At 39.3% G+C, this 25,926-nt stretch overlaps 1 protein-coding gene across 1 annotated transcript in view; it reads left to right on the forward strand.

Moving 5' to 3' along the window:
• Nucleotides 1–25,926, forward strand: part of Iqcm (IQ motif containing M) — a gene marked incomplete in the record, with an annotated part of 154,786 nt that overhangs the window by 23,829 nt on the left and 105,031 nt on the right. The window contains 2 exon segments of the mRNA NM_001014271.2: nt 4,291–4,370; nt 20,076–20,190. Of these exon segments, the coding sequence (NP_001014293.2) occupies nt 4,291–4,370; nt 20,076–20,190 (195 nt within the window).

Here is a 25,926-nt window from a genome sequence, read left to right on the forward strand (position 1 = left end):
TTAAATGTTGATGTCAGCATCCTTGAGCATACTCAGATGAGCTTCTGCTTCTGTTGAAAATGATGCTGTGTTTGATTGTGGTCCGAAGCTTTGAAGCACTACTTGGCATCTCCTTCCTTGGAGGTCTCACTGTTTAAACCTAACAGATTTGATAGCTTGTTGGTAAGGTGAGGTCCAGCTTGTCTCCACTAGGTCATCTTCATGTGAATCCGGTGGTTATATGGTTTTGTTCTAGGGATATTTCATTTTTTTTAATAACGGTTTTAGCTGACATTCATGGAGAGAATGAATCCTTAGAACTGTGCCACTAGTGAAAGGAAATCCTGTCTAGAGTATGTTTCTTTACAAAGCTGTGTCACACCATCCTTTGGGCCCTCTGCTGGAAAAGTAGAATCAAGTCTCAAATAATGCCTTTTAAATTGTATCCTCTAGTATTATAGATGTAGGACAGTACTGTATCATACCTCTGTGGATGTAAAATAGCTTGTACCTGCTTTATGATACGTAGTAGTGACCGTGCTTTATCAGAGCTGTTTTTAATGATGTTGCTCAGAATGTTTTCTTTCCAGATGATGATTGAGAAGCTAATTTAAAAAAAAATGGTGCCAGGTACCACAAGAGTAACAGAACTGTGCTGTTTTCTCGGGTTTTGTTTTTTTACTTTTTTTTTTTTTTTAATGGAGTGTGCTGGATGTCTCTACAGTTTTGTTCAGATGACTGCAGAACCTGGAAAAGCTGTTGCTGCTGTTGATGCACAACACACTGCTATTATTGGTCTTTTTATATAAATATAAATATATATATACAGATATATAATTTGAATTTTTTGAAACTTTAGCTGTGCTGTCAACTTTGGAAAAAAGTATCCCCATTTACTGTGTTGAGTTGGCACTGTACAGAAATTAACAGCCATATTGGTCTAGAAATGTTGAACTTAAGTTTTTTCCATTTGTACAGGGGTAACACACTGTATTAAATATGTAAGGTCTTATCTATGTGGGTTTGATTACAAAAATTAATAAAGTATTCGCTAAATAAAAAAAAAAACTCAACCGTGATAATCTTAGCAAATGAGCGGCCGTTTTGTTCATTTAACTATGCAAATAGAGAATCATTTAAATATGCAAATAGCAGCTCAGGTTCATGCAGCATTTAGCCTAGTATTGTAGCAAGTTTTCCATTCTCTCCCACAACTTTCTCTTGTTCTGAATGCTATCATCTGCAGAAGTAGATGGCAGTGTAGTTCACCTCTGACTTCAACACCTTTATCCAATGACATGTTAAACATCTTTATATAGAAATCTCTTTCCAAACAGGTTTATTAAAAGGGAAACTTTCAGCTCTTTGGTTCTCTAAAATAAAAAGCATACCAATTTTAATAAAAAAAATAAAGCAGTTAAACAGTTTAGTCTATCCAGCAAGCTTTTAATAATGAGAAAAGTTAACCAAATTCATTGAAAAATAATTCTTATTTAATTTTAGGAAGCCTGTAATCCAAGGAACATTGACATCGATTTAGGGACAAATGAGCACTCATTTGTGATAAATCTGAACAAGAATAATGTCTTTCATTACGGTGTCTTTCTCAGTAGGGTTAACTGTTTCTCGGGGAATTGTTTCTTCTGCAATGGGTAGAAGATAAAGGTCTCCTAATACCCTCCTAGGTCCCATTTTTAAATGAAAACACATCCTGTTTAATGAGGAAGATCAACACTGTTCGAAATTAAGACCTGGTCCATGTACTCCAATGATAGCCTGGGGCACATAAAGCCTGAACTTCAATCTGCTCGGGCTGCCTTGTCTTTATTTATAGTTATTCTATGTTAGTAAGTTGTTCCTACCTCGGCAGTTGGCTTCATTTTGTTAATGCTGCTGTATGATGGGAATGCAGACAGACAGACAGACAGGCAGACAAGTAAGTACTTTGGGACATGGTGATTCAGGTTTTTTGAAAACCAGTATTTAGGTAGAATTTTTTTTTTTTTTAAAGAAGACATCAGGTTGAATTTTTTTATTGAAATCTGGCTCGTCCTGTCATGCAGAGAAAGCTTAGCAGAGATGCTGTAGAAAGCAGAAGGGAAAGAATGGAATCAGTCAGGTGGACAGGTAGAGAATTGCTAACAGCTTTTCAGACTAGATTTTGGGGGCGCTTCTGTCCAGATCACAGAGAGGCTTACAGGGGAGTTTTTTTCTCTCTCTCCTATATTTCCTTTCAAGATGACTTAGACAGAAAGCACTTATGGTTAAGGTGACATACATCATTTTCAGGTAGATTATAAAAATATTTACTAAAGAAAAGAAAAATGCCTAAAAAATAAGAAATATAAAAGAATTTTGTAAACACGCGATGTTTTAATTCATCTACAGTTCCCCATTTTTTGTCATGCAAAGAACAGAGTGGGCTGTTTCCACATTTTCACACTTCAGTTTAAGAATGTGACTTTCAAATTTTAAGTTAAAGATTATCGTTCACAAACCGTCCTGGTCCAACCATGGCAATGGTGGATGTGGATACATTCTAAATGTTACTTTCCAACCATGACGAAGCTGCACTGACCTACCTATTAGTGCTGTCAGTCATAGCCAGTGCATTGGAAAGCATGGCATCTGTCTTTCCGTCCAGGCACTCTTGGAATCCAGGCAAGTGAACCTAAACGCTGACCTCTGCTTTGTCCTCACCGAAGAGCTTACGCTGTATGTGACAGTCCAAGCCTGGGTCCTCTGACAAGTTCAATAAGAGAACCATAATGACGTGCCTCCCACTTCATTCTCCCACTTTGATTCATCTCCCTCAAAGTGCTAGGATTATTGGCATGCATCTCACTGGGTTGAAACAGCTCTGAATTAGGACTTAATGCTTTTCCTTCTTTTGTTTGCTAAACCAGATGATTTCGGTGACCATTTTTCATTAGTAGACGATTGTTGCTAAGATATCATGTTTTCCAGTTTGAAGATTAAAACATACTTAGTCATGTTCTACATGTTAGAGAGTAAACTGTCTGATACACGCACATACCTCTCAAGTTTGGTAGGATATAAATGAATTCTAAAATTTCAGTGGAATTACCCCGATCTTTGACAAATCCTTGAATATGTCATACTCATAGAAGAAAGACAAGGTGATTTATGAGATAAGTTAATCTCGTAATTTATTTACTCTTTATTTAGTGCCCACACCATATCTGATAGCAAGCTCTGACCAGGACTGTCATAGTCTCTTTCCCCATACATGCTGTTGTTTTTTTTCTCTTAGGGAAATATTTTAAATGCTAACACCTCTGTAATATTTATATAACATCTGGACAATAGTCCCATCCCTAGGCATTTATACCAAACAGGAAATTGAACAGGGGTAGAATTGAGAATGCCCAAAGGTTTCTGAGCCTTTTAAAAATGGCAGAACAGTGTGAGCTCCCTAAATATCTATCAGAAGACTGATACACCATTAGTCTATTCAATCCATATAGTACGACATTAAATAATAGTCCAATAGAACAGCAAGCATCTATGTGTGCTAATGAAGATATCCATAAGAATATCCAGTGTAAAAACTACTAGAAAACAACTTTATACACATAAACACTGTATGGAATATACTCTCTAGCTTATCATGTCAAATGAAGCTAGAATAGATAGTGTGTTATAATTCCTTAAGCCCACTGCCTGACCTCAAATCGAGGCTCCACCTATTTCTAGTTGTGATAATCTGACCTAATAACCCCCAGGCATTCTAGTGCCTTCATGTATAAAATTTGTAAATTAATAGTAGTAATTGGTTATTGGGCAAATTAAATCAGATAGGACATACAGAAGGCTTAAATGATACCTAGTCTATGAGAAATTATAAGTTAGCAAAATATTAGATGATGGCATTAGAGGAGATGTTCCTTTTCTTTTGGTTATTTATATTCTCTAAATTGTCTACATGGTCCTTGGCTTTAGATCCTACAGACAGACCTGTTTTAATCTTTACAAGAGACATTAGGAAAGCACGATTTAAAAATCTCTTATGAAACAATAAAAAATAGACATGGTGATTATTTTCCTGACTTCCGTTAGGTGAGGTTTGCTCAGACAGATGTTCCTGATGTTTACCACACTTAGAAGGTTAAGATTATTCTTTTAATAACGCTTACTGTGTAGGACACTGAGGGTGCCACAGCTCTAGTCCCTTTGTCAGGAGTACATGAGATTAGCATTTAATCCTGTAATTTGAGGTATGGGGGGCTTGCACTACCTAACAGGGGGCACTGAATGACTCAAGTTATAATAATTATGTTTTGAAAACAGGATGTTGGAACCCTTCCATTCCCAGATTGGCTTGTCTTTGCATAATGCGACCTCCCATTTGGGACTTCTGAAGGAACTTGGTGAGTTTCCCTGGACAAATGCTGGGAGCAGTAGTGATTTTCATTATATAAACCAAAGAGATGGTATTGAGCAAAGTCACTTGTTTATGATGTCATCTAAAAAACCATGCCAAAAGATAAAAGAGATTTGGGGGAGATCTAGTGGGAACTACTTTTTGTTACTTTAAACCTGAGAAGTTGGATCTTTAAGGTGTGAATATAGAATGCTGTAGGAAATTATGAAGATAAATTCATAGGCTTGAAAAGGAGTTTTCAGCAATAATTCTTTCAAGTTATTATTTTTGAAGTATATAAAATGTCTTAAAAACAAGCTATCCACGACACTTTATTTTATTTTTTTCCTCCATCATTATTTATTTATTTTTTTGTTATCTTTATTAACTTGAGTATTTCTTATTTACATTTCAGTTGTTATTCCCTTTCCTGGTTTCCAGGCCAACATCCCCCTAACCCCTCCCCTCCCCTTCTATATTGGTGTTCCCCTCCCCATCCTCCCCCCATTACCGCCCTCCCCCCAACAATCACGTTCACTGGGAGTTCAGTCTTGGCAGGACCAAGGGCTTCCCCTTCCACTGGTGCCCTTACTAGGCTATTCATTGCTACCTATGAGGTTGGAGTCCAGGGTCAGTCCATGTATAGTCTGTGGGTAGTGGCTTAGTCCCTGGAAGCTCTGGTTGCTTGGCATTGTTGTTCATATGGGGTCTCGAGACCCCCTTCAAGCTCTTCCAGTTCTTTCTCTGATTCCTTCAACAGGGATCCCGTTCTCAGTTCAGTGGTTTGCTGTTGGCATTCGCCCATGTATTTGCTGTATTCTGGGTGTGTTTCTCAGGAGAGATCTACATCCGGTTCCTGTAGGTCTGCACTTCTTTGCTTCATCTATCTTATCTAATTGGGTGGCTGTATATGTGTGGGCCACATGTGGGGCAGGCTCTGAATGGGTGTTCCTTCTGCCTCTGTTCTAAACTTTGCCTCCCTATTCCCTGCCAAGGGTTTTCTTGTTCCCCTTTTAAAGAAGGAGTGAAGCACATCTGGGTTCTTTCCAGCTTCTGGCTATTATAAATAAGGCTGCAATGAACATAGTGGAGCATGTGTCTTTTTTATATGTTGGGGCATCTTTTGGATATATGCCAAAGAAAGGTATAGCTGGATCCTCAGGCAGTTCAATGTCCAATTTTCTGAGGAACCTCCAGACTGATTTCCAGAATGGTTGTACCAGTTTGCAATCCCACCAACAATGGAGGAGTGTTCCTCTTTCTCCGCATCCTCGCCAGCATCTGCTGTCACCTGAGTTTTTGATCTCAGCCATTCTCACTGGTGTGAGGTGAAATCTCAGGGTTGTTTTGATTTGCATTTCCCTTATGACTAAAGATGTTGAACATTTCTTTAGGTGTTTCTCAGCCATTCGGCATTCCTCAGCTGTGAATTCTTTGTTTAGCTCTGAACCCCATTTTTTAATAGGGTTATTTGTCTCCCTGCGGTCTAACTTCTTGGGTTCTTTGTATATTTTGGATATAAGGCCTCTATCTGTTGTAGGATTGGTAAAGATCTTTTCCCAATCTGTTGGTTGCCGTTTTGTCCTAACCACAGTGTCCTTTGCCTTACAGAAGCTTTGCAGTTTTATGAGATCCCATTTGTCGATTCTTGATCTTAGAGCATAAGCCATTGGTGTTTTGTTCAGGAAAATTTTTCCAGTGCCCATGTGTTCCAGATGCTTCCCCACTTTTTATTCTACTAGTTTGAGTGCATCTGGTTTGATGTGGAGGTCCTTGATCCACTTGGACTTAAGCTTTGTACAGGGTGATATCCATGGGTCGATCTGCATTCTTCTACATGTTGACCTCCAGTTGAACCAGCACCATTTGCTGAAAATGCTATCTTTTCCTTTGGATGGTTTTGGCTCCTTTGTCAAAAATCAAGTGCCCATAGGTGTGTGGGTTCATTTCTGGGTCTTCAATTCTATTCCATTGGTCTATCTGTCTGTTTCTGTACCAATACCATGCAGTTTTTATCACTATTGCTCTGTAATACTGCTTGATTCAGGGAGGTGATTCCTCCTGAAGTCCTTTTATTGTTGAGGATAGTTTTAGCTATCCTGGGTTTTTTGTTATTCCAGATGAATTTGCAAATTGTTCTGTATAACTCTTTGAAGAATTGGATTGGTATTTTGATGGGGATTGCATTGAATCTGTAGATCGCTTTTGGTAAAATGGCCATTTTTGCTATATTAATCCTGCCAATCCATGAACATGGGAGATCTTTCCATCTTCTGAGGTCTTCTTCAATTTCTTTCTTCAGAGGCTTGAAGTTCTTATTGTACAGATCTTTTTTTTTTTTTATTAACTTGAGTATTTCTTATATACATTTCGAGTGTTATTCCCTTTCCCGGTTTCCGGGCAAACATCCCCCTCCCCCCTCCCCTTCCTTATGGGTGTTCCCCTCCCAACCCTCCCCCCATTGCCGCCCTCCCCCCATAGACTAGTTCACTGGGGGTTCAGTCTTAGCAGGACCCAGGGCTTCCCCTTCCACTGGTGCTCTTACTAGGATATTCATTGCTACCTATGGGGTCAGAGTCCAGGGTCAGTCCATGTATAGTCTTTAGGTAGTGGCTTAGTCCCTGGAAGCTCTGGTTGCTTGGCATTGTTGTACATATGGGGTCTCGAGACCCCCTTCAAGGTCTTCCAGTTCTTTCTCTGATTCCTTCAACAGGGGTCCTATTCTCAGTTCAGTGGTTTGCTGCTGGCATTCGCCTCTGTATTTGCTGTATTCTGGCTGTGTCTCTCAGGAGCGATCTACATCCGGCTCCTGTCGGCCTGCACTTCTTTGCTTCATCCATCTTGTCTAATTGGATGGCTGTATATGTATGGGCCACATGTGGGGCAGGCTCTGAATGGGTGTTCCTTCAGTCTCTGTTTTAATCTTTGCCTCTCCCTTCCCTGCCAAGGGTATTCTTTTTCCTCATTTAAAGAAGGAGTGAAGCATTCACATTTTGATCATCCGTCTTGAGTTTCGTTTATTCTAGGGATCTAGGGTAATTCAAGCATTTGGGCTAAAAGCCACTTATCAATGAGTGCATACCATGTATGTCTTTCTGTGATTGGGTTAGCTCACTCAGGATGATATTTTCCAGTTCCAACCATTTGCCTACGAATTTCATAAACTCCTTGTTTTTGATAGCTGAGTAATATTCCATTGTGTAGATGTACCACATTTTCTATATCCATTCCTCTGTTGAAGGGCATCTGGGTTCTTTCCATTTTCTGGCTATTATAAATAAGGCTGCGATGAACATACTGGAGCACGTGTCTCTTTTATATGTTGAGGCATCTTTTGGGTATATGCCCAAGAGAGGTATAGCTGGATCCTCAGGCAGTTCAATGTCCAATTTTCTGAGGAACCTCCAGACTGATTTCCAGAATGGTTTTACCAGTCTGCAATCCCACCAACAATGGAGGAGTGTTCCTCTTTCTCCACATCCTCGCCAGCTTCTGCTGTCACCTGAGTTTTTGATCTTAGCCATTCTCACTGGTGTGAGGTGAAATCTCAGGGTTGTTTTGATTTGCATTTCCCTTATGACTAAAGATGTTGAACATTTCTTTAGGTGTTTCTCAGCCATTCGGCATTCTTCAGCTGTGAATTCTTTGTTTAGCTCTGAACCCCATTTTTTAATAGGGTTATTTGTTTCCCTGCGGTCTAACTTCTTGAGTTCTTTGTATATTTTGGATATAAGGCCTCTATCTGTTGTAGGATTGGTAAAGATCTTTTCCCATGCTGTTGGTTGCCGTTTTGTCCTAACCACAGTGTCCTTCGCCTTACAGAAGCTTTGCAGTTTTATGAGATCCCATTTGTCGATTCTTGATCTTAGAGCATAAGCCATTGGTGTTTTGTTCAGGAAATTTTTTCCAGTGCGTATGTGTTCCAGATGCTTCCCTAGTTTTTCTTCTATTAGTTTGAGTGTGTCTGGTTTGATGTGGAGGTCCTTGATCCACTTGGACTTAAGCTTCTTCAGGGTGATAAGCATGGATCGATCTGCATTCTTCTACATGTTGACCTCCAGTTGAACCAGCACCATTTGCTGAAAATGCTATCTTTTTTCCATTGGATGGTTTTGGCTCCTTTGTCAAAAATCAAGTGACCATAGGTTGTGGGTTCATTTCTGGGTCTTCAATTCTATTCCATTGGTCTATCTGTCTGTCTCTGTACCAATACCATGCAGTTTTTATCACTATTGCTCTGTAATACTGCTTGAGTTCAGGGATAGTGATTCCCCCTGAAGTCCTTTTATTGTTGAGGATAGCTTTAGCTATCCTGGGTTTTTTGTTATTCCAGATGAATTTGCAAATTGTTCTGTCTAACTCTTTGAAGAATTGGATTGGTATTTTGATGGGGATTGCATTGAATCTGTAGATTGCTTTTGGTAAAATGGCCATTTTTACTATATTAATCCTGCCATTCCATGAGCATCGGAGATCTTTCCATCTTCTGAGGTCTTCTTCAATTTCTTTCCTCAGTGTCTTGAAGTTCTTATTGTACAGATCTTTTACTTGCTTGGTTAAAGTCACACCGAGGTACTTTATATTATTTGGGTCTATTATGAAGGGTGTCGTTTCCCTAATTTCTTTCTCGGCTTGTTTCTCTTTTGTGTAGAGGAAGGCTACTGATTTATTTGAGTTAATTTTATACCCAGCCACTTTGCTGAAGTTGTTTATCAGCTTTAGTAGTTCTCTGGTGGAACTTTTGGGATCACTTAAATATACTATCATATCATCTGCAAATAGTGATATTTTGACTTCTTCTTTTCTGATCTGTATCCCCTTGACCTCCTTTTGTTGTCTGATTGCTCTGGCTAGAACTTCAAGAACTATATTGAATAAGTAGGGAGAGAGTGGGCAGCCTTGTCTAGTCCCTGATTTTAGTGGGATTGCTTCAAGTTTCTCTCCATTTAGTTTAATGTTAGCAACTGGTTTGCTGTATATGGCTTTTACTATGTTTAGGTATGGGCCCTGAATTTCTATTCTTTCCAGAACTTTTATCATGAAGGGGTGTTGAATTTTGTCAAATGCTTTTTCAGCATCTAATGAAATGATCATGTGGTTTTGTTCTTTCAGTTTGTTTATATAATGGATCACATTGATGTTTTTCCGTATATTAAACCATCCCTGCATGCCTGGGATGAAGCCTACTTGATCATGGTGGATGATTGTTTTGATGTGCTCTTGGAGTCGGTTTGCCAGAATTTTATTGAGTATTTTTGCGTCGACATTCATAAGGGAAATTGGTCTGAAGTTCTCTTTCTTTGTTGGGTCTTTGTGTGGTTTAGGTATAAGAGTAATTGTGGCTTCATAGAAGGAATTCGGTAGTGCTCCATCTGTATCAATTTTGTGGAATAGTTTGGATAGTATTGGTATGACGTTCTAGGTATGATAGAATTCCGCACTAAACCCGTCTGGACCTGGGCCCTTTTTTTTGGGATACCTTTAATGACTGCTTCTATTTCCTTAGGAGTTATGGGGTTGTTTAACTGGTTTATCTGTTCCTGATTTAACTTCGGTACCTGGTATCTGTCTAGGAAATTGTCCATTTCCTGCAGATTTTCAAGTTTTGTTGAATATAGGCTTTTATAGTAAGATCTGATGATTTTTTTGAATTTCCTCTGAATCTGTAGTTATGTCTCCCTTTTCATTTCTGATTTTGTTAATTTGGACACACTCTCTATGTCCTCTCGATAGTCTGGCTAAGGGTTTATCTATCTTGTTGATTTTCTCAAAGAACCAACTTTTGGTTCTGTTGATTCTTTCTATGGTCCTTTTTGTTTCTACTTGGTTGATTTCAGCTCTGAGTTTGATTATTTCCTGCCTTCTACTCCTCCTGGGTGTATTTGCTTCTTTTTGTTCTAGAGCTGTTAGTTGTGGTGTCAAGCTGCTGACATATGCTCTTTCCTGTTTCTTTCTGCAGGCACTCAGCGCTATGAGTTTTCCTCTTAGCACAGCTTTCATTATGTCCCATAAGTTTGGGTATGTTGTACCTTCATTTTCATTAAATTCTAAAAAGTCTTTAATTTCTTTCTTTATTTCTTCCTTGACCAGGTTATCATTGAGCAGAGCACTGTTCAATTTCCACGTATATGTGGGCATTCTTCCCTTATTGTTATTGAAGACCAGTTTTAGGCCGTGGTGGTCTGATAGCACGCATGGGATTATTTCTACTTTCTGTACCTGTTGAAGCCCGTTTTTTGACCAATTATATTGTCAATTTTGGAGAAAGTACCATGAGGAGCTGAGAAGAATATACATCCTCTTGTTTTAGGATAGAATGTTCTATAAATATCTGTTAAGTCCATTTGGTTCATGACTTCTCTTAGTCTGTCTACGTCTCTGTTTAATTTCTATTTCCATGATCTGTCCATTGATGAGAGTGGGGTGTTGAAATCTCCTACTATTATTGTGTGAGGTGCAATGTGTGTTTTGAGCTTTAGTAAGGTTTCTTTTACGTATGTAGGTGCCCTTGTATTTGGGGCATAGATATTTAGGATTGAGAGTTCATCTTGGTGGATTTTTCCTTTGATGAATATGAAGTGTCCTTCCTTAACCTTTTTGATGACTTTTAGTTGAAAATTGATTTTATTTGATATTAGAATGGCTACTCCAGCTTGCTTCTTCCTACCATTTGCTTGGAAAGTTGTTTTCCAGCCTTTTACTCTGAGGCAGTGTCTGTCTTTGTCTCTGATGTGTGTTTCCTGTAGGCAGCAGAATGCAGGGTCCTCGTTGCGTATCCAGTTTGTTAATCTATGTTTTTATTGGGGAGTTGGGGCCGTTGATGTTGAGAGATTTTAGGAATAGTGATTATTGCTTCCCGTTATATTCATATTTGGATGTGAGGTTATGTTTGTGTGCTTTTCTTCTCTTTGTTTTGTTGCCAAGATGATTAGTTTCTTGCTTCTTCTAGGGGGTAGCTTGCCTCCTTATGTTGGGCTTTACCATTTATTATCCTTTGTAGTGCTGGGTTTGTAGAAAGGTATTGTGTAAATTTGGTTTTGTCATGGATCATCTTGATTTCTCCATCTATGTTAATTGAGAGTTTTGCAGGATACACTAACCTGGGCTGGCATTTGTGTCTCTTAGGGTCTGCATGACATCTGTCCAGGATCTTCTGGCTTTCATAGTTTCTGGTGAAAAGTCTGGTGTGATTCTGATAGGTCTGCCTTTATATGTTCCTTGACCTTTTTCCCTTACTGTTTTTAATATTCTTCCTTTATTTTGTGCATTTGGTGTTTTGACTATTATGTGATGGGAGGAGTTTCTTTTCTGGTCCAATCTATTTGGAGTTCTGTATGCTTCTTGTATGCTTATGGGTATCTCTTTCTTTAGGTTAGGGAAGTTTTCTTCTATGATTTTGTTGAAGATATTTACTGGTCCTTTGAGCTGGGAGTCTTCACTCTCTTCTATACCTATTATCCTTAGGTTTGATCTTCTCATTGAGTCCTGGATTTCCTGTATGTTTTGGACCAGTAGCTTTTTCCGCTTTACATTATCTTTGACAGTTGAGTCAATGATTTCTATGGAATCTTCTGCTCCTGGTATTCTCTCTTCCATCTCTTGTATTCTGTTGGTGATGCTTGTATCTACGACTCCTTGTCTCTTCTCTTGGTTTTCAATATCCAGGGTTGTTTCCATGTGTTCTTTCTTGATTGCTTCTATTTCCATTTTTAATTCCTTCAACTGTTTGATTGTGTTTTCCTGGAATTCTTTCAGGGATTTTTGTGATTCCTCTCTGTAGGCTTCTACTTGTTTATTTATGTTTTCCTGTGTTTCTCTAAGGGAGTTCTTCATGTCTTTCTTGAAGTCCTCCAGCATCATGATCAAATATGATTTTAAATCTAGATCTTGCTTTCCTGGTGTGTTTGGATATTTCCTGTTTGCTTTGGTGGGAGAACTGGGCTCCAATGATGCCATGTAGTCTTGGTTTCTGTGCTTGCCTCTGGCCATCAGATTATCTCTAGTGTTACTTTGTTCTGCTATTTCTGACAGTGGCTAGACTGTCCTATTGGCCTGATTGTCAGGAGTGCTGTAGACCTGTTTTCCTGTTTTCTTTCAACCAGTTATGGGAACAGAGTGTTCTGCTTTCGGGCGTGTAGTTTTTCCTATCTACAGGTCTTTAGCTGTTCTGTGGGCCTGTGTCTTGAGTTCACCAGGCAGGTCGCTTGGAGCAGGAAGGTTTGTCTTACCTGTGGTCCTGAGGCTCAAGTTTGCTCGTGGGGTGTTGCTTATGAGCTCTCTGAGGCGGCAGCAACCAGGAAGATCTGCACCGCCCTCTCCGGGAGCTTCTGTGCCCCAGGGTTCCAGATGTCGTTTGGTGGTTTCCTCTGGAATCAGTAATGTGGGCAAAGTCTAGTCTCTTCTGGTTTCCCGGGTGTGTCTGCCTCTGTGAAGGTTTAGCTTACCCACCCACAGGATTTGGGTGCAGAGAACTGTTTATCTGGTCGGTCCCTTCAGGTTCCGGCAGTGTATCAGACGCACGGGACCTGCTGCTCCTATGCGCTTATCTCCAGGAACCCAGAGGCCGTATACAGTTTCCTTTGGGCCAGGGATGTGGGCAGGGGTGGGCAGTGTTGGTGGTCTCTTCCGCTCTGCAGTCTCAGGAGTGCCCGCCTGCCCGGGTGGTGAGCTCTCCCACGGGGTTTGGGAGCAGTGAGCTGCTGTGGCCAGGGATCCGAGAGTTTTAGATATATTTCTTTACTTACATTTCAAAAGTTATTCCCTTTCCTAGTTTCCTGTCCTTAAGCCCCATCCCCTCCCCTCCCCTCCCCCGTACGGGTATTCCCCCTATACATCCCCCCTACTACCGCCCTCCCCCATATTCTCCTGCACTGGGGGTTCAACCTTGGCAGAACCCTTCCCCTGATGCCCCAACAAGTCTATTCTCTGGTACATATGCAGTTGGAGCCCTGGGTCTGTCCATGTACAGTCTTTGGGTAGGGGTTTAGTCCCTGGAAGCTCTGGTTCGTTGGCATTGTTGTTTTGATGGGATTGCAAGTTCCTTCAACTCTTTCAATCCTTCCTGTAATTCTTCCAAAAGGGGGTCCTGTTCTCAGTTTGGTGGTTTGCTGCTGGCATTGACCTCTGTATTGGACATGGTCTGGATGTGTCTCTCAGGAGAGATCTATATCTGGTCCCTTTCTGCATGCATTTTTTTTTTTAGCTTCATCCATCTTATCTAGTTTTGATGGATATATATATATATACATATACATATACATATACATATACATATACATATACATATACATATACATATATATATATATATATATATATATATATATATGCGCGCCACATGTGGGGCAGGCTCTGAATGGTTGACACTATTTTTAAGTGCTTTTTAAAAAGTAAAGACTGCAAGCAGACTGAAGCAATGGTTCTTTACATCAAGTACATAGTTCTACGCCTGAAAGCCAAACTCTCTGGCAGATCGCTTCATATCCCAGTTCTCTCAACATTCGTCTAAACCAGTCAGTTTAATGTTCTGAAAGTACAAAAATTTCAGTAAATTGATAATTTCTGAGTGTTATAGGCTGCTGTTCTTTCTTTCTTTAAAATTAAATGTATCCCCAACATAAGGAGTTTGTAACCAATGTTCGATCATGTGAAGTTTTGTTGAATTTCATTATGTTTATAGCTAAATCATTACATTTTAATTGAATTAAAACTTTCTAAACAACAACAACAACAACAACAACAACAACAGACAACTAAAATAGAAACACCTAAAGGCTTAGGACCAGGGATTTATTCTGTAAAATACAATGTGAAAAATGTTGATTTTTCTTCTGAAATAATTTATACATATTCCTTACATTGCATAGCATCTTTGTTGAAAAACAGTATTTTAAAAATATTTTTAATGTTCACTCCCATGGCGTTTTCTAAACATATGCATGACATAGGCTTTTATTATTATTACTAAGCCTATTGGCTAAAATGTTTCTCCAGTAATCATAGGAAACATCCACTGAGGCTGATTAAATTATAGAGTGGTGAAAACAGGGAAGAAAAGGACCTAGATCGGCTTCATCTGAAGGGCACAGTCATTTTCTGAAATCTTAAACATTTCTAAAAAGTTTAGGAATAAATTTTCGTAGAAAAAGGGAAGAAAACTAGATCATAAGAATCAAGACCGATCCTGATTTCTATCCATTTGATTGAAATTTTAAGTGGGTGACTAGGACATCACTCTTTGAAGCTCACGTTGTAAAATGGTGGAGCAGGGTGCTTGCTTTGATGATCTGATCCTGCTACACCCGATGCTTACCAAAGCTGAGCTGCAGTTACCGGTAACGGTTTCCAAGTCAAAGGTGAGATAGGAGCAAAGGCCTGTCCTCGACACCTATCCTACAAGAGGGGCAATCTCACAACACAACCTGCATGGTGTGAACACTGCTCCTTTGTGGGGTCATCTGTTCTGCCGTTGTTGCGGTAGTCGTCCCGCTCGAAGGTCTATTTGCCTTCCTGCTTCAGTATGTTCAATAAAGCCCTTCTAACTTGATATTCCAACAAACAACCTTTCCACCACTCATTTCAAAACTCTTTCTTACTTATCTCATTCTAAGAGAATAAAACCATGGCATGAGTTCTAGTTTGGAAAAATGTTCTTTTTTTTTTAAAACTCTAGATTTTAGTGATTTATTTTTCCCTTCTTTTTTATGTTTTTTCTTGCTTTTAAAAACTTTTTTATTAGATATATTTCTTTACTTACATTTCAAATGTTATTCCTCTTCCCAGTTTCCTGTCCATAAGCTCCCATCCCCTCCCCTCCCCCTCCCCCGTACCGGTATTTCCCCCATACACCCCCCTTACTGCCACCCCCCCATATTCCCCTGCACTGGGGGTCAAACCTTGGCAGGACCAAGGGCTTCCCCTTCCACTGGTGCCCCAACAAGGCTATTCTCTGCTACATATGCAGTTGGGGCCCTGGGTCAGTCCATGTATAGTCTTTCAGTAGTGGTTTAGTCCCTGGGAGCTCTGGTTGGTTGACATTGTTGTTTTTATGGGGTTGCAAGCTCCTTTAACTCTTTCAACACTTCCTCTAATTCCCCCCAAGGGAGTCCTGTTCTCAGTTTGGTGGTTTGCTGCTAGCATTGACCTCTGTATTGGACATGCTCTGGATGTGTCTCTCAGGAGAGATCTATAGCTGGTCCGTTTCAGTATGCATTTTTTAGCTTCATCAATCTTATCTAGTTTTGGTGGCTGTATATATATGGGCCACATGTGGGTTAGGCTCTAAATGGCCATTATTTGAGTCACTGCTCTAAACTTTGCTTCCATATCCCCTCCTATGGATATTTTTTCACCTTTTAAGAAGGAATGAGAGCATCCATATTTTGGTCATCCTTCTTGAGCTTCCTTTGGTCTGTGGATTGCATTTTGGGTAATTTGAGCTTTTTGGCAAAAATCCATCAATGTAATCCACTATATAAACAAACTCAAAGATAAGAACCACATGATCATTTCATTAGATGCTGAGAAAGCATTTGACAAAATTCAACACCCCTTCATGATAAAAGTCCTGGAAATTGCATCTTGGGTAATTCGAGCTTTTTGGCTAATATCCACTTATCAATGAATGCATATCAAGTGTGGTTTTCTGTGATTGAGTAACCTACCTCAGGATGATATTTTCTAGTTCATTCCATTTGCCTATGAATTTCATGAAGTCATTGTTTCTGATAGCTGAGTGATATTCTACTGTGTAGATGTACCACATTTTCTGTATCCATTCCTCTGTTGAAGGCATCTGGGTTCTTTCCAGTCTCTGGCTATTATAAATAAGGCTGCTATGAACATAGTGGAGCACGTGTCTTTGTTATATGTTGGGGCATCTTTTAGGTATATGCCCAGGAGAGGAATAGCTGAGTCCTCAAGTAGTTCAATGTCCAATTTTCTGAGGAACCTCCAGACTGATTTCCAGAATGGTTGTACCAGTTTGCAATCCCACCAACAGTGGAGGAGTGTTCCTCTTTCTCCACATCCTCGCCAGCATCTGCTGTCATCTGAGTTTTTTATCTTAGCCATTCTGACTGGTGTGAGGTTGAACTCAGGGTTGTTTTGATTTGCATTTCCCTGATGACTAAGGATGTTGAACATTTCTTTAGGTGCTTTTTGGCCATTTGATAGTCCTCAGCTGAGAATGTTTTGTTTAGCTCTGTACCCCATTTTTAATAGGGTTATTTGTCTCTCTAGAGTCTAACTTATTGAGTTGTTTGTATATTTTGGATATTAGCCCTCTATCAGATGTAGGATTGATAAAGATCCTTTCCCAATTTGTTGGTTGCTGTTTTGTCCTAACAACAGTGTCCTTTGCCTTACAGAAGCTTTGCAGTTTTATGAAGTCCCATTTGTCGATTCTTGATCTTAGAGCATAAGCCATTGGTGTTTTGTTCAGGAATTTTTCCCCAGTACCCATGTGTTCAAGACTATTCCCCACTTTTTCTTCTATAAGTTTGAGTGTATCTGGTTTGATGTGGGGGTCCTTGATCCACTTGGCCTTAAGCTTTGTACAGGGTGATAAGCATGGATCGATCTGCATTCTTCTACATGCTGACCTTCAGTTGAACCAGCACCATTTGTTGAAAATACTACCTTTCTTCCATTGGATGGTTTTAGCTCCTTTGTCAAAGATCAAGTGGCTATAGGTGTGTGCTTTCATTTCTGGGTCTTCAATTCTGTTCCACTGATCTATCTGCTTGTCTCTGTACCAATACCATACAGTTTTTATGACTATTGCTCTGTAATACTGCTTGAAGTCAGAGATGGTGATCCCCCAGAAGTTTTTTATTGTTGAGTATAGTTTTCACTATCCTGGGTTTTTTAATTATTTCAAATGAATTTGCAAATTGCTCTTTCTATCTCTATAAAGAATTGATTAGGAATTTTGATGGGGATTGCACTAAATCTGTAGATTGCTTTTGGCAAAATGGCCATCTTTACTATATTAACCCTGCCTATCCATGAGCATGGGAGATCTTTCCATCTTCTGAGATCTTCCTCAATTTCTTTCTTCAGAGACTTGAAGTTCTTGTCATACAGATCTTTCACTTGGTTGGTTAAAGTCATACCAAGATATTTTATGTTATTTGGGACTATTGTGAAGGGTGTCATTTCCGTAATTTCTTTCTCAGCCTGTTTATCTTTTGAGTAAAGGAAGGCTACTGATTTGTTTGAGTTAATTTTATAACCTGACACTTTGCTGAAGTTCTTTATCACGTTAAGTAGTTCTCTGGTGGAACTTTTGGGGTCGCTTAAGTTCATTATCATTTCATCTGCAAAGAGTGACATTTTGATTTCTTCCCTTCCAATTTGTATCCATTTGACTTCCTTTTGCTGTCTGATTGCTCTGGCTAGGACTTTGAGTATTATATTGAGTAAGTAGGAGAGAGTGGGCAGCCTTGTCTAGTCCCTGATTTTAGTGGGATTTCTTCAAGTTTCCCTCCACTTATTTTGATGTTAACTACTGGTTTGCTGTATATTGCTTTTACTATGTTTAGGACAACGGGGCATCTGAACACAGTGTTTCCAAAACTGGTGCTTAGCTGATGTCTTCCTTATTTTTATTCTGCCTGGGATGCTGGTCTGTGGCAAGGCATCATCCACATCTAGGATAGATCTTCTCTCCTCAGTTAAACCTCTGTGGTGACACCCTCAGAGATACCTGGAGAGGCATGTTTCCTCAGTAATACCAGGTTCAGTCATAAAATCAAGATAAACCATTATAAGGCCTAAGTAGAAAGTAAGCTTTCTTAGGACCTTAAGGTTTGTGTCTTGTAAAACTTCGATAAATAAACAGGACTTCTTTATTAATCAGTTTTTATAGGGGTGTCAGCCGTAAACATGAAAATTGTGAACAATATTGTTTTTCTTCTACATACATCTTTATTTTTCTTGAATCTATTTCAAAACAGTTCATTTTATTCAAACAAAAGACGGTAGCTATCATAACTTGATAATACATTGTTTCATTTTACAAAATAATACATATGAATTAGTTTGAATGGACCGTTTTGCCATTTTTTTTTCTAAAATTCAACTAATATAGCAGATAGAGTTCAGCTACCCAAGCAACTTTCTGAGGTTTGATTATTCAAATGGTTAAGATGCTATTTGTCAACTGTAGGTTACCATCCCTTTTAATTATATAGGTAATCAAACTAAGAACTGCCAATTCTCTCTCCTATTAATTGTTTGTAATCACCTACAGATTAAAACTGCGTGTGCAGTTAACTCTAAGAATTTATTAGTACAAAGGGATTGATAGAAAGGAAACAAAATGAGCTTAGCATTAGAGAGGCTCTGGGGACCCAAGACCACTAAACCCATTTGGTTCTGTCACGTCCTAATAAAGATATATTGGCTTTTCATTGGGCATTCTCCAGAGGCAGCTGCATGCACTGTTACTTCACAGCATTTAGTTTCTTTCTTGAGTGAAACCTTCTATGCAAAGTTCAAAGTGCTGTTGTCTTTTGCCAATGTCCAGATGAACTGAACAAATCTCTTGTTTGTGACGTGAGGGAATGCCGGGGAATCCTTTGCTCCCTCCCTTCTCCTCCCGTCCTCTCAGGCTTTGGTGGCACGCCCAGGTACACACAGCATTACCAGTTTTCTGTGAATCACTTGAACAATTTAGATTTCTAAAACAGCCATGCTTATTAGGTTTCAGAAACATAGCCAACCTGGTTAAATAATTGGCTTAGGTTGAGCACATAAATTTGAATAAAAATGGAAAAAAATCTTCCACCTGGAGGATACTTAAGAGACTATTACCATTCTAATTTTGAAGGTATTGGAGACTAAGGAAAGATGATGTGGTAAAAACATTTTGTCCTCCAAAAGGTGGTACTTTAAATCCTGTGAAATAATTTTTGTCCCCTCGTGGAGTGGTTTTGCTTGGGGGGTTTCATTTGTATGCTTTTGCTGGCTGGCATGCCGTTTAGTGCCAAATGGGTGCTGGGATCTAAGAAAAGGTCGAAGCATTTTCAGTTGTGTCTAGGTTGGCAATGAGATATGCAGAAGACAGCAGAATAATACGAACTCCTGGTATTTTCCAAGCCCACGTGTGTTCTTTGGTTGGTGGCTCAGAGCTCCCAGGGGTGGTTTAGTTGTCGCACTCATCATTTTCTTAAGGAAAAGATTGCCGTAGAATTCCACAGAAGAACGGAGGGTGTCTGTTGTCTGTCCATTTTCTCTCTCACTTTAGCGCCGTTAACAATTTCATTTACTTTGCATTTTTAAAACTTATTTCTTAATAATTTTCTGGATTTCCTTTTAATGTACTTACATGTCAGAGACATTTACTTTTTATGTGTGCAACTCACAAATAGGATTTTACTCGAAGTCTCCTTAAAAAACAAAACAAAACAAAAAACAAAACAAAAAACAAAGGGGTCAACATTCTTGGAGAAGTGAGTCCCCGAGGGTGAAATGGTTAGCTTGCTGCCTGCACACTGGATGCGCTTTACTGTGCTAATTAATTCAAGTCTCTCTTCGTGCAGGGCCATCGCTTCTTCATCTCTCTCTGATGAGATGACAAGATGTGATTTTAACACAGAAAAGTGAGCCCACAAAGATGTTTTGCTTTCCTTCTTGTGTTATAAAGCACTATGATCAGTATGTACTCGTCTTAGATAAATATTATTTTAACCTCCATCAATATTTCCAGCTGACAGGACTCTTTATGATCAGAGGAGTGCTGCATTGATGAGATCTTCCCATTTGCCTCATGAATCTGCTCAGACTTTATCAGGAGCCTCAATAATATTTAAGGATTATTTTATCGTAAGTATTTTTTAAATATGCACATGTCATTTACTTGCCGTTGTTTTTTTCCCTCTCAGTAAAATACTGGGTCGATTTTGATGAAAAAAAAAAGCCATGAAATTTTACAGTGAGCCTAGTTCATTTCTTTTTTTTTTTTTTTTTAATTAACTTGAGTATTTCTTATATACATTTCGAGTGTTATTCCCTTTCCCGGTTTCCGGGCAAACATCCCCCTCCCCCCTCCCCTTCCTTATGGGTGTTCCCCTCCCAACCCTCCCCCCATTGCCGCCCTCCCCCCCACAGTCTAGTTCACTGGGGGTTCAGTCTTAGCAGAACCCAGGGCTTCCCCTTCCACTGGTGCTCTTACTAGGATATTCATTGCTACCTATGAGGTCAGAGTCCAGGGTCAGTCCATGTATAGTCTTTAGGTAGTGGCTTAGTCCCTGGAAGCTCTGGTTGCTTGGCATTGTTGTACATATGGGGTCTCGAGCCCCTTCAAGCTCTTCCAGTTCTTTCTCTGATTCCTTCAACGGGGGTCCTATTCTCAGTTCAGTGGTTTGCTGCTGGCATTCGGCTCTGTATTTGCTGTATTCTGGCTGTGTCTCTCAGGAGCGATCTACATCCGGCTCCTGTCAGTCTGCACTTCTTTGCTTCATCCATCTTGTCTAATTGGGTGGCTGTATATGTATGGGCCACATGTGGGGCAGGCTCTGAATGGGTGTTCCTTCAGTCTCTGTTTTAATCTTTGCCTCTCCCTTCCCTGCCAAGGGTATTCTTTTTCCTCATTTAAAGAAGGAGTGAAGCATTCACATTTTGATCATCCGTCTTGAGTTTTGTTTGTTCTAGGGATCTAGGGTAATTCAAGCATTTGGGCTAATAGCCACTTATCAATGAGTGCATACCATGTATGTCTTTCTGTGATTGGGTTAGCTCACTCAGGATGATATTTTCCAGTTCCAACCATTTGCCTACGAATTTCATAAACTCGTTGTTTTTGATAGCTGAGTAATATTCCATTGTGTATATGTACCACATTTTCTGTATCCATTCCTCTGTTGAAGGGCATCTGGGTTCTTTCCAGTTTCTGGCTATTATAAATAAGGCTGCGATGAACATAGTGGAGCACGTGTCTCTTTTATATGTTGAGGCATCTTTTGGGTATATGCCCAAGAGAGGTATAGCTGGATCCTCAGGCAGTTCAATGTCCAATTTTCTGAGGAACCTCCAGACTGATTTCCAGAATGTTTTTACCAGTCTGCAATCCCACCAACAATGGAGGAGTGTTCCTCTTTCTCCACATCCTCACCAGCATCTGCTGTCACCTGAGGTTTTGATCTTAGCCATTCTCACTGGTGTGAGGTAAAATCTCAGGGTTGTTTTGATTTGCATTTCCCTTATGACTAAAGATGTTGAACATTTCTTTAGGTGTTTCTCAGCCATTCGGCATTCCTCAGCTGTGAATTCTTTGTTTAGCTCTGAACCCCATTTTTTAATAGGGTTATTTGTTTCCCTGCGGTCTAACTTCTTGAGTTCTTTGTATATTTTGGATATAAGGCCTCTATCTGTTGTAGGATTGGTAAAGATCTTTTCCCATGCTGTTGGTTGCCGTTTTGTCCTAACCACAGTGTCCTTTGCCTTACAGAAGCTTTGCAGTTTTATGAGATCCCATTTGTCGATTCTTGATCTTAGAGCAGAAGCCATTGGTGTTTTGTTCAGGAAATTTTTTCCAGTGCCCATGTGTTCCAGATGCTTCCCTAGTTTTTCTTCTATTAGTTTGAGTGTGTCTGGTTTGATGTGGAGGTCCTTGATCCACTTGGACTTAAGCTTTGTACAGGGTGATAAGCATGGATCGATCTGCATTCTTCTACATGTTGACCTCCAGTTGAACCAGCACCATTTGCTGAAAATGCTATCTTTTTTCCATTGGATGGTTTGGGCTCCTTTGTCAAAAATCAAGTGCCCATAGGTGTGTGGGTTCATTTCTGGGTCTTCAATTCTATTCCATTGGTCTATCTGTCTGTCTCTGTACCAATACCATGCAGTTTTTATCACTATTGCTCTGTAATACTGCTTGAGTTCAGGGATAGTGATTCCCCCTGAAGTCCTTTTATTGTTGAGGATAGTTTTAGCTATCCTGGGTTTTTTGTTATTCCAGATGAATTTGCAAATTGTTCTGTCTAACTCTTTGAAGAATTGGATTGGTATTTTGATGGGGATTGCATTGAATCTGTAGATTGCTTTTGGTAAAATGGCCATTTTTACTATATTAATCCTGCCAATCCATGAGCATGGGAGATCTTTCGATCTTCTGAGGTCTTCTTCAATTTCTTTCCTCAGTGTCTTGAAGTTCTTGTTGTACAGATCTTTTACTTGCTTGGTTAAAGTCACACCGAGGTACTTTATATTATTTGGGTCTATTATGAAGGGTGTCGTTTCCCTAATTTCTTTCTCGGCTTGTTTCTCTTTTGTATAGAGGAAGGCAACTGATTTATTTGAATTAATTTTATACCCAGCCACTTTGCTGAAGTTGTTTATCAGCTTTAGTAGTTCTCTGGTGGAACTTTTGGGATCACTTAAATATACTATCATATCATCTGCAAATAGTGATATTTTGACCTCTTCTTTTCCGATCTGTATCCCCTTGATCTCCTTTTGTTGTCTGATTGTTCTGGCTAGAACTTCAAGAACTATATTGAATAAGTAGGGAGAGAGTGGGCACCCTTGTCTAGTCCCTGATTTTAGTGGGATTGCTTCAAGTTTCTCTCCATTTAGTTTAATGTTAGCAACTGGTTTGCTGTATATGGCTTTTACTATGTTTAGGTATGGGCCTTGAATTACTATTCTTTCCAGGACTTTTATCATGAAAGGGTGTTGAATTTTGTCAAATGCTTTCTCAGCATCTAATGAAATGATCATGTGGTTTTGTTCTTTCAGTTTGTTTATATAATGAATCACGTTGATGGTTTTCCATATATTAAACCATCCCTGCATGCCTGGGATGAAGCCTACTTGATCATGGTGGATGATTGTTTTGATGTGCTCTTGAATTCGGTTTGCCAGAATTTTATTGAGTATTTTTGCGTCAATATTCATAAGGGAAATTGGTCTGAAGTTCTCTTTCTTTGTTGTGTCTTTGTGTAGTTTAGGTATAAGAGTAATTGTGGCTTCGTAGAAGGTATTCAGTAGTGATCCATCTGTTTCAATTTTGTGGAATAGTTTGGATAATATTGGTATGAGGTCTTCTATGAAGTTTTGATAGAATTCTGCACTAAACCCGTCTGGACCTGGGCTCTTTTTGGTTGGGAGACCTTTAATGATTGCTTCTATTTCCTTAGGAGTTATGGGGTTGTTTAACTGGTTTATCTGTTCCTGAATTAAATTCGATACGTGGTATCTGTCTAGGAAATTGTCCATTTCCAGAAGATTTCGAAGTTTTGTTGAATATAGGTTTTTATAGTAAGATCTGATGATTTTTTGAATTTCCTCTGAATCTGTTGTTATGTCTCCCTTTCATTTCTGATTTTGTTAATTTGGACACACTCTCTGTGTCCTCTCGTTAGTCTGGCCAAGGGTTTATCTATCTTGTTGATTTTCTCAAAGAACCAACTTTTGGTTCTGTTGATTCTTTCTATGGCCCTTTTTGTTTCTACTTGGTTGATTTCAGCTCTGAGTTTGATTATTTCCTGCCTTCTACTCCTCCTGGGTGTATTTGCTTCTTTTTGTTCTAGAGCTTTTAGGTGTGCTGTCAAGCTGCTGACATATGCTCTTTCCTGTTTCTTTCTGCAGGCACTCAGCGCTATGAGTTTTCCTCTTAGCACAGCTTTCATTGTGTCCCATAAGTTTGGGTTTGTTGTACCTTCATTTTCATTAAATTCTAAAAAGTTTTTAATTTCTTTCTTTATTTCTTCCTTGACCGGGTTATCATTGAGTAGGGCATTGTTCAATTTCCACGTATATGTGGGCATTCTTCCCTTATTGTTATTGAAGACCAGTTATAGGCCGTGGTGGTCTGATAGCACGCATGGGATTATTTCTATCTTTCTGTACCTGTTGAGGCCCGTTTTTTGACCAATTATATGGTCAATTTTGGAGAAAGTACCATGAGGAGCTGAGAAGAAGGTATATCCTTTTGCTTTAGGATAGAATGTTCTATAAATATCTGTTAAGTCCATTTGGCTCATGACTTCTCTTAGTCTGTCTACGTCTCTGTTTAATTTCTGTTTCCATAATCTGTCCATTGATGAGATTGGGTGTTGAAATCTCCCACTATTATTGTGTGAGGTGCAATGTGTGTTTTGAGCTTTAGTAAGGTCTCTTTTACATATGTAGGTGCCCTTGTATTTGGGGCATAGATATTTAGGATTGAGAGTTCATCTTGGTTGATTTTTCCTTTGATGAATATGAAGTGTCCTTCCTTATCTTTTTTGATGACTTTTAGTTGGAAATTGATTTTATTTGATATTAGAATGGCTACTCCAGCTTGCTTCTTCCTACCATTTGCTTGGAAAGTTGTTTTCTAGCCTTTCACTCTGAGGTAGTGTCTGTCTTTGTCTCTGAGGTGTGTTTCCTGTAGGCAGCAGAATGCAGGGTCCTTGTTGCGTATCCAGTTTGTTAATCTATTTCTTTTTATTGGGGAGTTGAGGCCATTGATGTTGAGAGATATTAAGGAATAGTGATTATTGCTTCCTGTTATATTCATATTTGGATGTGAGGTTATGTTTGTCTGCTTTCATTCTCTTTGTTTTGTTGCCAAGACGATTAGTTTCTTGTTTCTTCTAGGGTATAGCTTGCCTCCTTATGTTGGGCTTTACCATTTATTATCCTTTGTAGTGCTGGATTTGTAGAAAGATATTGTGTAAATTTGGTTTTGTGATGGAATATCTTGGTTTCTCCATCTATGTTAATTGAGAGTTTTGCAGGATACAGTAACCTGGGCTGCCATTTGTGTTCTCTTAGGGTCTGTATTACATCAGTCCAGGATCTTCTGGCCTTCATAGTTTCTGCTGAGAAGTCTGGTGTGATTCTGATAGGTCTGCCTTTATATGTTACTTGACCTTTTTCCCTTACTGCTTTTAGTATTCTTTCTTTATTTTGTGCGTTTGGTGTTTTGACAATTATGTGATGGGAGGTGTTTCTTTTCTGGTCCAATCTATTTGGAGTTCTGTAGGCTTCTTGTATGCCTATGGGTATCTCTTTTTTTAGGTTAGGGAAGTTTTCTTCTATGATTTTGTTGAAGATATTTACTGGTCCTTTGAGCTGGGAGTCTTCACTCTCTTCTATACCTATTATCCTTAGGTTTGATCTTCTCATTGAGTCCTGGATTTCCTGTATGTTTTGGACCAGTAGCTTTTTCCACTTTACAATATCTTTGACAATTGAGTCAATGGTTTCTATTTAATCTTCTGCTCCTGAGATTCTCTCTTCCATCTCTTGTATTCTGTTGGTGAAGCTTGTATCTACAGCTCCTTGGTCTCCTCTTTTGGTTTTCTATATCCAGGATTGTTTCCATGTGTTCTTTCTTGATTGCTTCTATTTCCATTTTTAATTCCTTCAACTGTTTGATTGTGTTTTCCTGGGATTCTTTCAGGGATTTTTGTGTCTCCTCTCTATGGGCTTCTACTTGTTTATTTATGTTTTCCTGGAATTCTTTCAGGGATTTTTGTGTCTCCTCTCTATGGGCTTCTACTTGTTTATTTATGTTTTCCTGGAATTCTTTCAGGCATTTTTGCGATTCCTCTCTGTAGGCTTCTACT

Source organism: Rattus norvegicus, chromosome 19 (assembly GCF_021556685.1).
Source record: "Rattus norvegicus strain SHRSP/BbbUtx chromosome 19, alternate assembly SHRSP_T2T, whole genome shotgun sequence".
Lineage (NCBI taxonomy): Eukaryota > Metazoa > Chordata > Mammalia > Rodentia > Muridae > Rattus > Rattus norvegicus.